The following is a 14589-nucleotide window of genomic DNA, read 5'->3' as shown; positions in this document are numbered from 1 at the left end:
ACACATGGCCCGTTTCAACTGCTTCATATTTTCAGCCACAGAAACAAGATTCGGTCTGCTGGGTGTGCTGTAGTGATAGGACGCTGCAACGCTGTGCGTCAGCACAGCGTTGCGCACACAAGAGTGAAACCCCGTATTGGTGCGTGTATCACAAAAAAATCACGTGACTGATACAGGAACGGTATCGCTTGGATGTGAAGGCGCCAAATTGTGTTTATAAGGAAGCAAACTGTGTCAACATGTTGTGGGTTTGTTGGATGGAGTTTTGTTGTTGGAGTTGGAGTTTGGATTTTTGCTTGATCGCACCTTGTTACACTGTCTTCATGGATCGTTCCAAGAAATTTTGCCCTGTCTGGAATAATTTTGATCTTGTGACACCTAATAAGGTAAGCTTTTTCTCTTCGACATTGTTTACTGTTATTTTCTTAATCAATATATATTTGTAGTCTTTTCTGGTTAGAGGTTTGAATGTTTAATGATGAATTAACTTTTTATTGTATTGTAGGTGAAGTGTCGGCTCTGCTCCACAGAGCTGTCTTACATCAACAAGAGCACCTCATCAATGCTGAGGCATTATAGAGCTCGGCATGGCAACGATGAATTGGCAGATACTCGTGTGAGTAACCCAGGTATGTTGAAATTCTCCCAGAAAGTGTGATTTCGAAAAAAAATAAGTTTATTACACACAAAATATTTTGAGTGACTGTCATATAGTTTGTAAAAACAAAACAAAACACAAAACAGTCCTTTAATAAGCTTTAAACAAAAATTTTCGTTTTGGCTTGCAGTTCCTGACAAGGAAGCATTGGATGTGGCTGTGGTCAACATGATCATTAAGGACTGTCAGCCACTCAGTCTTGTTGAAAATGAGGGCTTCAGGGAGCTAATGAAGCTTGTTGCACCCTCATATGTTCTACCAAGCAGGAAGGTATGCTTAAGAAATGTATGATTAAATTAACTATTGAGTGATATACAATTCATGATCATGATATACATTTGTGATATTTGTATTACAGTATTTTTATGGTTATTTGTAGGCCATGAATTACTTGGTGAGCAAGAAATATGAGGACAAGGAGAAAACAAAAAAGGACCTCCAGAGCGCCGTTGCTGTTAGTTTGACAGCTGATATGTGGACGTCCATCAACATGGAGGCATATGGCTGTTACTTGCCATTATGTGGACAAAGACAGCCATGAACTCTGTTCATCAGTCTTGGGAGTGCAGCATTTTCCTCAAAAACACACTGCAGAAAACATGGCCACTGTTAAAAGGACCCTCATGGAGGAGTGGGGCATTGCAGACAAGGTCAGGTGTCTTGTCACTGATGCGGCACCAAACATGATTTCATGTGCTCGAATGCTGCAAATACGGCAAACCATTTGTATTGCTCATTCCATGAATTTAATTGTGAGAAAGGCATATGATCAAATCCCAACATTCACAGAAATTTGCAGCAAAACACGACACATTGTGACATTTTCGATCAAGCACCACGGCGAAAGAGAAGCTCAGTCAAATGCAGCAACAGCTACCAATCCATAAATTAATAAATGAAGTGCCGACACGATGGAACAGCACCTACCAAATGCTTGAAAGAATGACTGAGCAGAAGGAGGCAGTCTGGGTGTCACTGGCCTCTTTAAAACCTGATATTACTCCACTGACTCCTGAAGAATTTGAAGTGATTGAAGAGTTGCTCAGGGTCCTTGTTCCTTTTTACCAGGCCACAAGAGAACTCTGAGGAAAAAAGAGTCTCAGGGTCAAAGGTCATTCCATTGATGAGAATGTTCCACATTGACCTCCAGCATCAAGCAACAACAGTTACAAAAACAGCTGCTCAACAGCTGGCTGAAAATTTAAGAAAGCGGCTACTTGAAGTGATCTGCAACATGGAATCGCTCAGTGTGATGACACTGGCAACGCTGTTGGATCCAAGGTTTAAAACAGTTGCCTTTGTTAGTCCACAAAAAGCAGGTGACGCTGTAAAAAGACTGAAGTTGGAGTGTGCTGCTGAAATGAGGATCCATGAGTCTGACCCAGCAGGAGAAGAGCCGAGCTCTTCACATGCATCAGAACCTAGTTCAGGTATGAAAACACGTTTCTTTGTGCTTTTTTGCATATTTGTGGCATTTTGTCATGTGGTAATAACCCAAAGACTTTTTTCTAAAATATTTTTTAGGGCACAATCTCTGGAAACCTCTCGATATGGAGGTTGAGGAGAGCAAGAGGACCTCTAATAGCACCGCTGACTATCATTGAAGTGCAACGCTACCTGGCTGAAAACATACCGAGAACAGAAGACCCATTACAATACTGGAAGAAGAACCAGAAAATATATCCAAACCTTCATCAACTTGCACTGACAATGTTGTGTTCACCCTCTTCATCTGTACTCTGTGAAAGAGTTTTTTTCAAGGCGGGGGAACTAGTGTGTAAGAGGAGAAATCGCCTTGGAGCAAACACCCTACAAAAACTGTTGTTCCTCAATAAAAATGCATAAATGAATCTATATGTAATTTTTTTTATTTTTTATGCTTTAACACTTAAGTTAACAAACTTCCACACGTAAGATAAAAAGTTGAACTCTGAATTTTAATACAAATTTGCTATATTTTACAAACCAACTCAGTTTAGCATTTACATCAACAAGGTTTGAAGCCTATTTTAAACTCTTCTCATGGACATCTCAACTTGACTTACAAATTGAGCGAATGAAGTTATACAATAATGAGATTATATCTTAAATAAAATAAAGGACTGGTGATTAAATGTTTCGCAGGCTCATGTTGGATTTGCAGCATTTTACCTTGTCCATCTTCTCATTTCATTTACCTGCAATGATTTCAGAACACCTGAAGGGGTCACTATTGAGTGACCAACACAGTTTCAATACAGTGCCGACACAGTTTGTGTAGTGTGTCAATACACTCCTTGAGGTAGCATCGTACCATCACTAGTGTGCTGCCACCGCGACCAGACCCCGGATAAGCGGCGGAAAATGGATGGATGGAAGGAACCTTTGTTTAGGTAAAGTGCTGTCCATAAGTTATCCATTGATACATTGAGTGGTTACTTCTGGAATTCTCATCTCTTGTTTTCTAAGTTCTGAGTGTGTACATCTGTGAGTGTCTCTGTTTGTCTGTGAGTGTGCATGTGTATCTGAGTGTGCATGTCTGTGAGTGTGTGTGTCTGTGAGTGTGCGTGTGTTTACATCTGTGAGTATGTTAGTGTGCATGTGTGTAGGGCTGCAACAACGAATGGATAAAATCGATGAAAATCGATTATCAAAAAAGTTGGCAACGAATTTCATTATCGATTCGTTGTGTCGCGCGATTATTACGCCACTCAATAAGTCGCGGAGATGTTTGAGTATTGAACAAAATAGTTGAGTGGAGCGCCGCAGACTGAAGGTCCAGGAGCTTCTGCAGTGCGCTGTACCTTTTCGTATGTCGCTGTATAGTCGCGTTGCGTGTACAATAACTTAGCAGCTAGGCTAACCGTTGTCGTTGGCTCGCTCGCTAGTCGTTCATTTCCCGTGTTTGAGCCGCGCTGTTGGGTTAGATAACGTCTTTGTTTTAAAATACCGCGGAGGCTTCAAGAGAAGCAACGCGTAAATATCTCCTCTGAGGTGCAGAACACAGACCTGCGTTCAACAGTCTGATATAATGTGGCTTCATGCAGAGGAAGTGTTGCTGGAATTTGTAGTTCCATATCTAATGAACAACCTTTGTTTAGGTAAAGTGCAGCACGTAAGTTATCCGTTGATACATTGAGTGGTTAATTCTGGAATTCTCATCTCTTTTTCTCTGAGTTCTGAGTGTGTACGTCTGTGAGTGTGCGTGTGTGTCTCTGGGTGTGCATGTCTGTGAGTGTATGTCTGTGCATGTGTGTAAGTGTGCATGTCTGTGAGTGTGTGTCTGCATGTGTGTGAGTCTGTATGTGTGTGAGTGTGCATGTCTGTGAGTGTGTGTGTGTCTGCATGTGCGTGAGTGTGCATGTCTGTGAGTGTATGTGTGAGTGTGTGTGTGCATGTGTGTGAGTGTGTGCGTCTGAGTGCGCATGTCTGTGAGTGTAGAGAACAACTTCTGACAAATCCTGTTAAGTTTTCTCATTTGTATTTCTTTATTTTTTATGAATTCTTTGTTAGTAATGAATTAATAATAATGAATTTGCACAGTTAGTTCTGTTTTTGTAATAAAAGGTTGCAAATTAATGCTTTAAAATCATTTATTTTTTATCCGATTAATCGGAAAAATAATCGACCGATTAATTGATTATTAAAATAATCGTTAGTTGCAGCCTTACATGTGTGTACGTCTGTGAGTGTTTGGGTCTGTGAGTGTGCATGTCTGTGAGTGTAAAGAACAAGTTCTGACATTTAAACAAATCCTGTTAAGTTTTCTGATTTGTATTTCTTTATTTTTTGAATTTTTTTTTCTTTTTTAAGATTTTTTGCACTGTGAATTTGCACTGTCAATTCTGTTTTGTAATAAAAGGTTGCAAATTAATGCTTTCAAATTATTATTTTTTTATCCAATTAATCGAAAAAATAATCGACCGATTAATCGATTATTAAAATAATCGTTAGTTGCATCCCTAATTGCTAGCTTGCAAAAGTCGGTAGCATACAGTAGCTAGCTCGCTATACAGCTTGGTTGTGCTAGCTAGCCTTGAAGTTACCACTGTTAGCTTAGCTAACCAACATCTTACTAATGTCTTTAGTACAGGAAGGTGGACTGACAGAAAATGTTATAGCAGGTTTTTTCTCAGTTTTTATTAGATATGTAACCTGTTAAGCTATTCTGAAATCAGATTTTAGATACCACTAACCGTTTTCTCACAAAAAGCCTTTTTCTGGCTGTTTTTAAAAAGGGACTCCGTCATGTAGCCTACAGCAAAATCAGTAACAGTAAAAAGTGCGCGTTCTTTCGTCCACCCTATCTTTCGCTAGCTAGTTAGTCGAGCTTTGGTATAAGTTATTCTGTATGTGATAACCTAATATATACAGAACAAGCCATTAGAAATTTAATTGGCCATTTAGAAAAGTATTTGTCATTATGAAGTGTAAAATAGATGTAGTTTTACCAGTTAGCAGTGCTTCATGTGAGCGGAGTTTCTCAACTCTAAAGCTTGTCAAGAATCACTTACGTTCTACCATGGCTGAGAATAGATTGTCAAGTCTAGCTATACTTAGTATAGAGTTAGCACATGCTAAGTGTCTTGATCTGGATGAGTTTGTGAGATGATTTGCTGTCGAACATGGCAATTGCCATATTGTTCTTTTTTAGCTACATGACCTGCTGTTTAGAATTAAATATACATTGTTTGTGAAAGTAAATAAAACTGAATTGTTTTGCTGCTGAATATGTAAATATATGTAATAAGTATTAAAAAAAGACAAACATTTGCTTTGGCTTTTTATAACAATGTTTAGACTCTTGGCAAGACATTGCTGATGTCTGTTTTCACTATCTGCATTGTAAAAATAAATACAAATAGACACCAGGCGTGTGTGTGTGTGTGTGTGTGTGTGTGTGTGTGTGTGTGTGTGTGTGTGTGTGTGTGTGTGTGTGTAATATGCCACCCTTAAATTTTAACTTGCCACCCCATATAAAATTTTCTAGAATTGCCACTGTTACCTTGGCTTCAAAGAAGGTCTTGGCTCCTTTAACCCCCTCTGTGGAGACATCAATTTCAGAGAGGCGAGCAAGAACACTAAGGCCACTGTCTTCTGCCAACTCTCCTGCTGCTGCCTTCCTAAAGATGAGTAGGAACTGTGAAGGACATGAAGAAAAAAAGATACATGGATGTAGACAGAAGGAATAACACATTCTCTTAATCTAATTTGGTTTTCTTGTTTCACCTCTCTGAAGCTCAACTTGTTGTCCAGGTCCTCATCCACTTCCTTGATCATGTTTTTCAAGCCAAGGTGTGTCTGTGGAGCTCCGAGCTTCTCCATCATCAGCTTTAGCTCCATCAGGTCAATATAATTGTCTTTCCCAGCATCAAACCTAGACAGAATATAGTTGAAAACTGGTTTGTTACAAGTCGACCATGGAGTTGAACGAAAATCCACACCTTTCATCATGCATGCATCATGCATGCTGTGCCACTTTCAAACCTTGCAGATAGTTTTGGTTGTATTGATCCAGATTTTAAGGTGTCTGACATATGCAGCATTTGTCTGCTGCCAAGTATCACGACTGCGAAATATCATTTCTTGCTTTCTCTCTCTGATTATTTAGATGATGCAGTGTTTCATCACGGAATGTGGCTCGTCCATCCCATCTCTCTCCTAAACAGCCATGTTAAAATCCTGGCCAAAGCTTGCCCGACGCTTAAAAATCACAATGAGTGATGTAATCTCTGCTGACGAAACCGGTTGCATTTTGCAACACTTATTTACCAATATCTGTCAGCTTTTAAACATTATACACTCCCATGTGTCCAGTAGGGTACCAGAAGTGGTAATCTAGCTGGATGCAGAGAAAGCTTTTAACAAGGTTGAATGGGAATACTTGGTTACATGTTTGGAGAAATTTGGCTATGGCCCTAATTTAATCTCATGGATCAAACTACTATACATTTCACCCAAAGCCTCTGTAGTTACAAATGGTAAGAAATCACAGCACTTCACACTGTCAAGAGCAACCAGTCTGATTATTTGTTGTCCCATCAGCCCGCTGCTATTTGCTTTGGCTATAGAGCCCTTATCTATCACACTCAAGTCGTTAAAAATAGGTGGAATTATTAGGGGAGAGGATGAGTCCAAACTGTCTTTATATGCTGATGATTTATTACTGTACGTATCAGACCCTGTTCTAAGTGTACCTCACATTACCCACACTTTGTTAAGATTTGTAAAATTTTCTGGCAATAAACTGAATTTTAGTAAAAGTGAATGCTACCCTGTTAATAACTTAGCGCTTCAAATTCAGGATAACGTATTGCTATTCAAAAAGTCAAGAAATGGTTTTAAATATCTGGGCATGAACATCACAAGAGATATGCAGAACCTTTACAAAGAAAACTTTTCTTCTCTAGTCGAATAAGTTAAATAGGATCTTAAAAATTGGAAAACAATTCACTTATCCTTAACAGGGAAAGTTAATTGCATAAAAATGAATATGCTCCCAAAACATCTTTACCCATTTCAATGCCTTCGAACTCTAACTTCCTAAATCCTATTTTAAATGTAATGACAAAGCTTTCACCTCATTTATCTGGAATAGCAAAATACGCATGGAGTTCCTACAAAGGCCTAAACTACAGGGAGGGCTTGCTCTTCATCTTGAGGTGCGGGGGCGTTAAGTGTATAGCATGCCGCATATGAATGTCTGAGAATGCATACAAATGTCACAAATGAAATGACAAATGACTATATGAACATCTGCTAATTGAACTTTAACAAAATTGCAAAGTGCAAATGTAAAACAAATCTTTGTTGTGGCATTTAGTCCAGTGCTTCTTTAACATGTTTTTTTTTCCATATGTTGAAGCAATAAGTGATAACAAATAAAAAAATTCTAAATAATAAAGATTTTATATTGCCACATATTAAAATTAGAAAAATGAAGACACTTTTCAGTCATGCACTCAACTTCGGAAGTATCACGGCCGAGGCGAAAACATTGGTATTCTTTTTTTTAGTTGGTCCTTGAACTTACATTGTTTCGCCATGGCTGCAGATGTCATGTGCTGTTGTAAACAATGCAACTGGTAGAGGTGGAAAGTTGCTCAGTGTTGCCAGATTGGAAATGGCGAAGTATCGTACCAAAGGCTCGAAATGGTCGTATTTGGAGGATAATTATCTTGCATCTGGCAACACTTAGATCGGTCGACCAATAGCACTTCTCTCTACAGTCAGCGCTTGCGCAAAAAGGTGGAACATAAGGGAGATACAATTTACAAAACTTGTAAGGGCGTCATAACTAGTTTGTGAAAGACCCAGAGAAACACAAATAATCAACAAGGCAAAATTCTGGCTGTTTTTGAAATCCCTGCCGGACACATTTTTTATGTCTCGAAAAGAGGACATGTCTGTGAAAAAGAGGACGTCTGGTCACCCTACTATATGCAATACCCACGTCTTCCACCCAGCTTGATTGGATGCTTCATTTTCTCTCTGGCGAAGAAAAGGCATCGTCAGATTTAAAGATATGTACATAAAACGGGATATTTGCCAGCTTTGAGGATTTATCACACATTTAATCTTCCTCGGTCCAGTTAAGATATTTCCAAGTCCGCCACTTCCTGAAGTGTCAAGACCCCAACTTTCCAAACATCTCTTCAGTGTCAGGATTAGATGTTATGCTCAAACTTCCATCCGACTCAAAGCGGCTAATTTCAAGAGTACATGACTGTATATCATCTTTTAAAAACATGGCCTTGGCGAAGATGAAGGCAGACTGGGAAGGTGAGCTAGGGGGAGACATAGAAGAAGACATGTGGAACTGTGCTCTACAAAGAGTGAGTGACAGCTCTTCTTGTGCAAAACCCGGCATCATCCAATATAAAGTTCTGCATCAAGCTCATTTTTCAAAAGCAAGATTAGCTAAAAATATACCCCAACTCGGATGTTAGTTGCAGCAGATGCCAGCACACCCCGGCCAACTAATATGTTCTGGTCATGCCCTGCTCTGACATCTTACTGGTCTACGATCTTTAAAACACTTTCTGAGGCTCTTAACATTGATCTCAAACCCAACGCAGCTTCAGCTAAATTTGATGTCACAGACAACACTGTACAATAACAAAAAAACATAACATCATGGTGTTTATGACACTTCTTGCTCGTAGAAGAATATTGTTGCACTGGAAATCAACAAACCCACCCAAGACATCTATTTGGTTTGGTGACCTGATGCAATTCATTCATCTTGAGAAAATAAAATATTTACTGAGAGAGTCAAGGAACAAATTATTTACCACCTGGAATCCGTTTGGACGTACCTGGGTAAACTCAAAACTATGCCTTATACCTCCTCGCAGTATCCCTTGGTATAGTCCCTAAATCCTTAGGCGCACAATAATTTGGGCACTCTGGTTTCTGCCTATTGGCCAAACCTATTATCAATTTGTTTGTTGATATGTTTGTGTGTGATGACTGTTTGCTGTGTAGAGTTTAGTGTACAGCTTCAGGGGGCGTGTAGTGGAGGGGGGGAGGGGAGGGACAACAACACCGACATTGACACAAGCACCAAAAAGCATTACCTTTTCTGTAAATAACCTCATTCTGTGACTGCATCTGTGCTTTTTTAAATAATAAACAGAATAAAGAACAATAACTTTAAATTTAACCAAATTGCCCTGTCAGACCACAAAAAAAGAAAACAAAATTGCAATCACTTAAAACAATACAAATAAAGTTCTATCTGTACAAAAAATAAATGATATGTAGTTACTACTAAATAGGTCATTTTGGAAAACTAAAAGCAAATTGCAGAACAAAACAAAACGATACTGCAGATGTGTAAGCATCAGGTTGTATCAGTGTTAGTGTTGCAGTGAGCTGCTTTCCTCTACACATATTTTTAAAAAGCGGTTGTTGACTCGATACGGCCGCTCTCAGATCACTCTCCATGTTGAAGTGAGATCTCTTTCCGGTTTAGAGAGACGGAACAGCAGAAAAGACGACTTCATAAAGACTGGCTTTTGGCAAAACGCCAAAAATCGCCGAGTCGCACATGCGCAACGTAATTTGTTAACCGTAAACATTTACCTGAAAGTAAAGGCATTCATCCATGTACTTATTAATTACTTAGTCCGTGTACTTTGTAATGTGTAAAGCCAGCAGCTCATTGTTGGAACAAGACACGAGCACTTTGGATCGTTTCGCTTGAAGCAGGAGAGCTGCTCATGTTCAGGGAGCTGCTCCGATGCTTCTTGCAGTAGGGCTACTCTTGCTATCTTCTACCTGGGAGCGTTTAAAACGCAGACATAGTTGTCTGCTTTCAAGCCACATATTTTCTATGCTCTCTGCCCGCTGCTGTGCGCTCAGCACTCACCTGTGTGCGCACACGTGTCTCTGCGCCTCGGTACGGAACAACGCCGTGCGCGATACAGAGAGCAGCACAGAGAAGAAGTGTTTACGCGCAACCACGAAGAGACGGAAATGACGAGCTGTCATGTAGATCCCGTCAATAAAATACGACCGTTTAGTTTGTTTAATAACAGAACAAGGTGTAGAGCTGTTCTATAGGAAGGAGAACCTTAAATGACGTATTGTGATCTGGCAATATAGAGAAAATTACAGGTGGGTGGGGGTTTATTTCAAGGGGGCGCCCCGCCTCCCTATAATAATGGTAGGGGAAACACTGGAGTTAAGCATGTGTGTCTACGTGCAGATGTACCGGAAATATGTGCGTTTAGGTGCGTGTATATATGTGTAGACGTCTGGCTCGGCGAAATGAGGTGACCTCTTTATTTATTGTTATGTATTTATTTTCCTGTATTCTAGGTGGGTGTACCAGTGGGTGGGGTGGGTATGTTGTATAAGTCGAGATAAAAATAGGAAACAATGGAAGTCCATCCATCCATTTTCTGCCGCTTATCCGGGGTCGGGTCGCAGTGGCAGCACACCCAGCAGACCGACCCAGGCTTCCCTCTCATCTGCAACATTTTCCAGCTCGTTCTGGGGGACCCCGAGACGTTCCCAGGCCAGCCGGGAGATATAATCCCTCCAGCGTGTCCTGGGTCTTCCCCGGGGCCTCTTCCCAGTTGGACGTGCCCGGAAAACCTCTAATGGGAGGTGTCCAGGAGGCATCCGGATTAGATGCCCGAACCACCTCAGCTGACTCCTTTCGATACGAAGGAGTAGCGGCTACCTGCGCCTCCGGGTTGTGGGGAGTAACGCTCTGACTGTTGTTTGTGCTTATGCACCGAACAGCAGCTCAGAGTATCCGGCCTTCTTGGAGTCGGTTGGAGGGGTCCTGGAGAGGGCGCCTCCTGCCGACTCTATAGTTCTCCTGGGAGACTTCAACGGTCACGTGGGTAATGACAGTGAAACTTGGCGGGGGGTGATTGGGAGGAACGGCTTGCCTGATCTGAACCAGAACGGTGTTCTGTTGTTGGACTTCTGTGCTAGCCACGGTTTGGCCATCACAAACACCATGTTCGAGCATAAGGTGGTTCATAAGTGTACTTGGTACCAGAACACCTTAGGCCAAAGATCAATGATCGACTTTGTAATCGTATCATCTGATCTGCGGCCGTATGTCTTGGACACTCGGGTTAAGAGAGGAGCAGAGCTGTCAACTGATCACCACCTGGTGGTGAGTTGGATCAGATTGCGGGGGAGACGGCAGGAAAGACCTGGCAAGCCCAAACGTGTTGTTAGGGTGAACTGGAAACGTCTGGCTGAGGATCCTGTCCGGAAGGTCTTCAACTCACACCTCCGGAAGAACTTTTCATGCATCCCGAGGGAGGTTGGGGACATGGAATCCGAGTGGACCTTGTTCAAAGCCTCTATTGTGGAAGCGGCCACCAGGAGTTGTGGTCGGAAGGTCGTCGGTGCCTGTCGCGCCGGTAACCCGAGAACCCGGTGGTGGACACCGGGGGTGAGGGATGCTGTCAAGCTGAAGAAGGAGGCCTTTCGGGCCTGGTTGGCCCTGGGGTCTCCTGAAGCAGCTGACGGGTACAGGTAGGCTAAGAGGGCTGCAGCTGCGGCAGTTGCGGATGCTAAAACTCGGGCATGGGAAGAGTTCGGGGAGGCCATGGAGAAGGACTTTCGGTTGGCCTGAAAGAGGTTCTGGCAAACCATCCGGTGGATCATAAAAGGGAAAGCAGGGCCTACCCCAGGCTGTTCTCAGCGAGGGAGGGGAACTGCTGACTCGGACTGGGGACATCATCGGACGGTGGAAAGAGTACTTTGAGGAACTCCTAAACCCGGCCAACATGTCCCCTGGGGAGGGGGCAGAGCCTGAAGACCTTGGGGTGGGTGCACCCATATCCCTGGCAGAGGTCACTAAGGTAGTAAAAGAGCTCCTTGGTGGCAAGGCGCCGGGGGTGGATGAAATCCGCCCTGAGATGCTGAAAGCGCTGGACATTGCTGGGCTGTCTTGGCTGACACGCCTTCTCAGTGTCGCATGAGGGTCGGGAACAGTGCCCATGGACTGGCAGACCGGGGTGGTGGTTCCCATCTTCAAGAAGGGGGACCGGAGAGTGTGCTCGAACTATCGTGGCATCACACTGCTCAGCCTCCCGGGAAAAGCTTATGACAGGGTGCTGGAAAGGAGGCTCCGACCGCTTGTCGAACCTTGGATTCAAGAGGACCAGTGCGGATTCCGTCCCAGTCATGGAACAGTGGACCAGCTCTTTACACTTGCGGGACTACTGGAGGGGTCTTGGGAGTTTGCCCAACCAGTCTACATGTGCTTTTTGGACTTGGAGAAAGCTTTCGACCGGGTCCCTCGGGTGGTTTTGTGGAGGGTGCTGCAGGAGTATGGGGTGGCGGATCCGTAGGCACGGGCTATCCGGTCTCTGTACGCCTGCAGTAGGAGTTGTGTCCGTATCCTCAGTATTAAGTCAGACACGTTCCCGGTGGGTGTTGGCCTCCGCCAGGGCTGCCCTTTACCACCGGTCCTGTTCGTGACTTTAATGGACAGGATTTCTAGGCGCAGCCGGGGGGCGGAGAAAATCCGGTTCGGGGGCCTCGGGATCACCTCTCTGCTGTTTGCAGATGATGTGGTCCTGTTTGCTTCCTCGGACAGTGACCTCCAGCATTCGCTGGGGCGTTTTGCAGCCGAGTGTGAAGCGGCAGGGATGAGAGTCAGCGTCTCCAAATCCGAGGCCATGGTTCTCTGCTGGAAACCGGTGGATTGCTCCCTCCAGGTGGGGACAACGTGCCTGCCCCAAGCGAAGGAGTTCAAGTACCTCAGGGTCTTGTTCACAAGTGAGGGTAAGGTGGAGCGAGAGATCGACAGGCGGATCGGTGCGGCTGCAGCAGTAAAACAGGCGCTGTACCGGTCTGTCTTAGTGAAGAGGGAGCTGAGTCGGAAGGCGAAGCTCTCCATTTACTGGTCGGTCTACGTTCCAACCCTCACCTATGGTCACGAACTCTGGGTCGTGACCGAAAGAACGAGGTCGCGGATACAAGCGGCCGAAATGAGCTTCCTCCGTAGGGTGGCCGGGCTCAGCCTTAGAGATAGGGTAAGGAGCTCGGACATCAGGAGGGAGCTTGGAGTCGAGCCGCTGCTCCTTCGTATCGAAAGAAGTCAGCTGAACAATGGAAGTGTCAGCTGTAATGCATGTTTGCTATGTGTCTATCAACATTTCCAAATTAAAATTAAAAAAGGATATAATTTTTAATTACTAAAAAATTATAAAATAGGTATAACTTTGTGATTCTGTTTAGGCCAGCAGAGAAGGCCTAGCGGTCCCTGACATCCTGCCACTGATGTTGATACAACATTTAAATAAACTAAGTACCTACTCCCCAGACTAAAAGCTTTCAAATATGTAGTATAAATGTATAATGTATGAAATTAAAACATACCTGAGTGAATGTACTTGATTGCAAGGTTTTTCTCAGTAAATAATAACTATTGACAACTATGGAATTGCAAACCTTATTCCAATTTCAGCAACTGCTGTTGTTCTGACTCACATACTGAATAGTGGAAACAGCCTGAACAAAAAAATGTATCTGTAAGACATGGCACTTTTTAAACTTTATTTTACCTTACTCATTGCTCTTCAACTGTAACTTGGTTGAAGTGTTCTGTCAGGAAATGCAACTGCATTTCCCGACATAACATCACCACAATTACATCAGACTGGATGCACATTTTTTTCAACCCAACATTGTAGAAACAGAGCAGCTAATATTGGAAAGGGACCACAGAGTGCCGTCTGAATATTTTGCACACACAGAGAGGAACGAAAGAGCAAAGACACACACTGAGCTGAAATTACTCATGTTAGGTCACTGCCTCCATGCAAAACAATACATTTAGTGTCTATATACTGTTTTCTCTAAAAGAGTCATGATTGAAGAAAAGAAAACACAACATACCAGATGTGTCTTATGTGGGACCCACATTAACATTGGACCCTATAAAAGGAAATGAACAGGGAAGCCCCCACATATTCTAAATTGTTTATTATTTTTATTGATTGTTAATTGTATTGTTTGTTCACCTGGCATGTTTTTTTGTATCTGCAGTGCATGTTTGAATGATTTGGTTAATGTTTTGGTTACGAAGATTAAGTTTAGTGGTCCTTTGAGGAAAAGCGAGGGAAAAAGGAACGCTCATGCTAGGCAGTAGTGGACTAGAATAACCTGCGGTATGCAGTGCGGGGCTGATCAGAGTGCCTTTTTGTGTTTTCGTGTGGGTGGAAGTAATTAAATGATATGAAAGTAGCGACACATGGACATAACTGTTAGTAAGGCAAATATGAATGTTTGTCGGTTTGTAAGTTGAATGTCAAGACGTGTCTAAAAAAGAATGAATCACTTAGCTTAGCAAGCTAACGACCGTAGTAACTACCGTAGTAACCATAGTAACCATCTGTAGAATGTGTGAATGTGTAGAATGGCGCCAATGTGAATAAAGTTGATGAAAAGTGATCGTATAAACTGATATG

General features: G+C 42.6%; 1 protein-coding gene across 1 annotated transcript in view; it reads right to left on the bottom strand.

The window, feature by feature from the left end:
- The window catches only part of efhd2 (EF-hand domain family, member D2), a 35047-nt gene that overhangs the window by 7926 nt on the left and 12532 nt on the right, over window positions 1-14589 (bottom strand). The window contains exons 2-3 of the mRNA XM_068597801.1: window positions 5867-6014; window positions 5643-5777 (exon numbers count right to left, since the gene is read on the bottom strand). Of these exons, the coding sequence (XP_068453902.1) occupies window positions 5643-5777; window positions 5867-6014 (283 nt within the window). The remainder of the gene's footprint in view (window positions 1-5642; window positions 5778-5866; window positions 6015-14589) is intronic.

Source organism: Clinocottus analis, unplaced genomic scaffold, assembly GCF_023055335.1.
Source record: "Clinocottus analis isolate CAN_PGR_092001 unplaced genomic scaffold, fCliAna1.0.p SCAF_4, whole genome shotgun sequence".
NCBI lineage: Eukaryota > Metazoa > Chordata > Actinopteri > Perciformes > Cottidae > Clinocottus > Clinocottus analis.
This window is presented reverse-complemented; position numbering and strand designations above follow the sequence as displayed.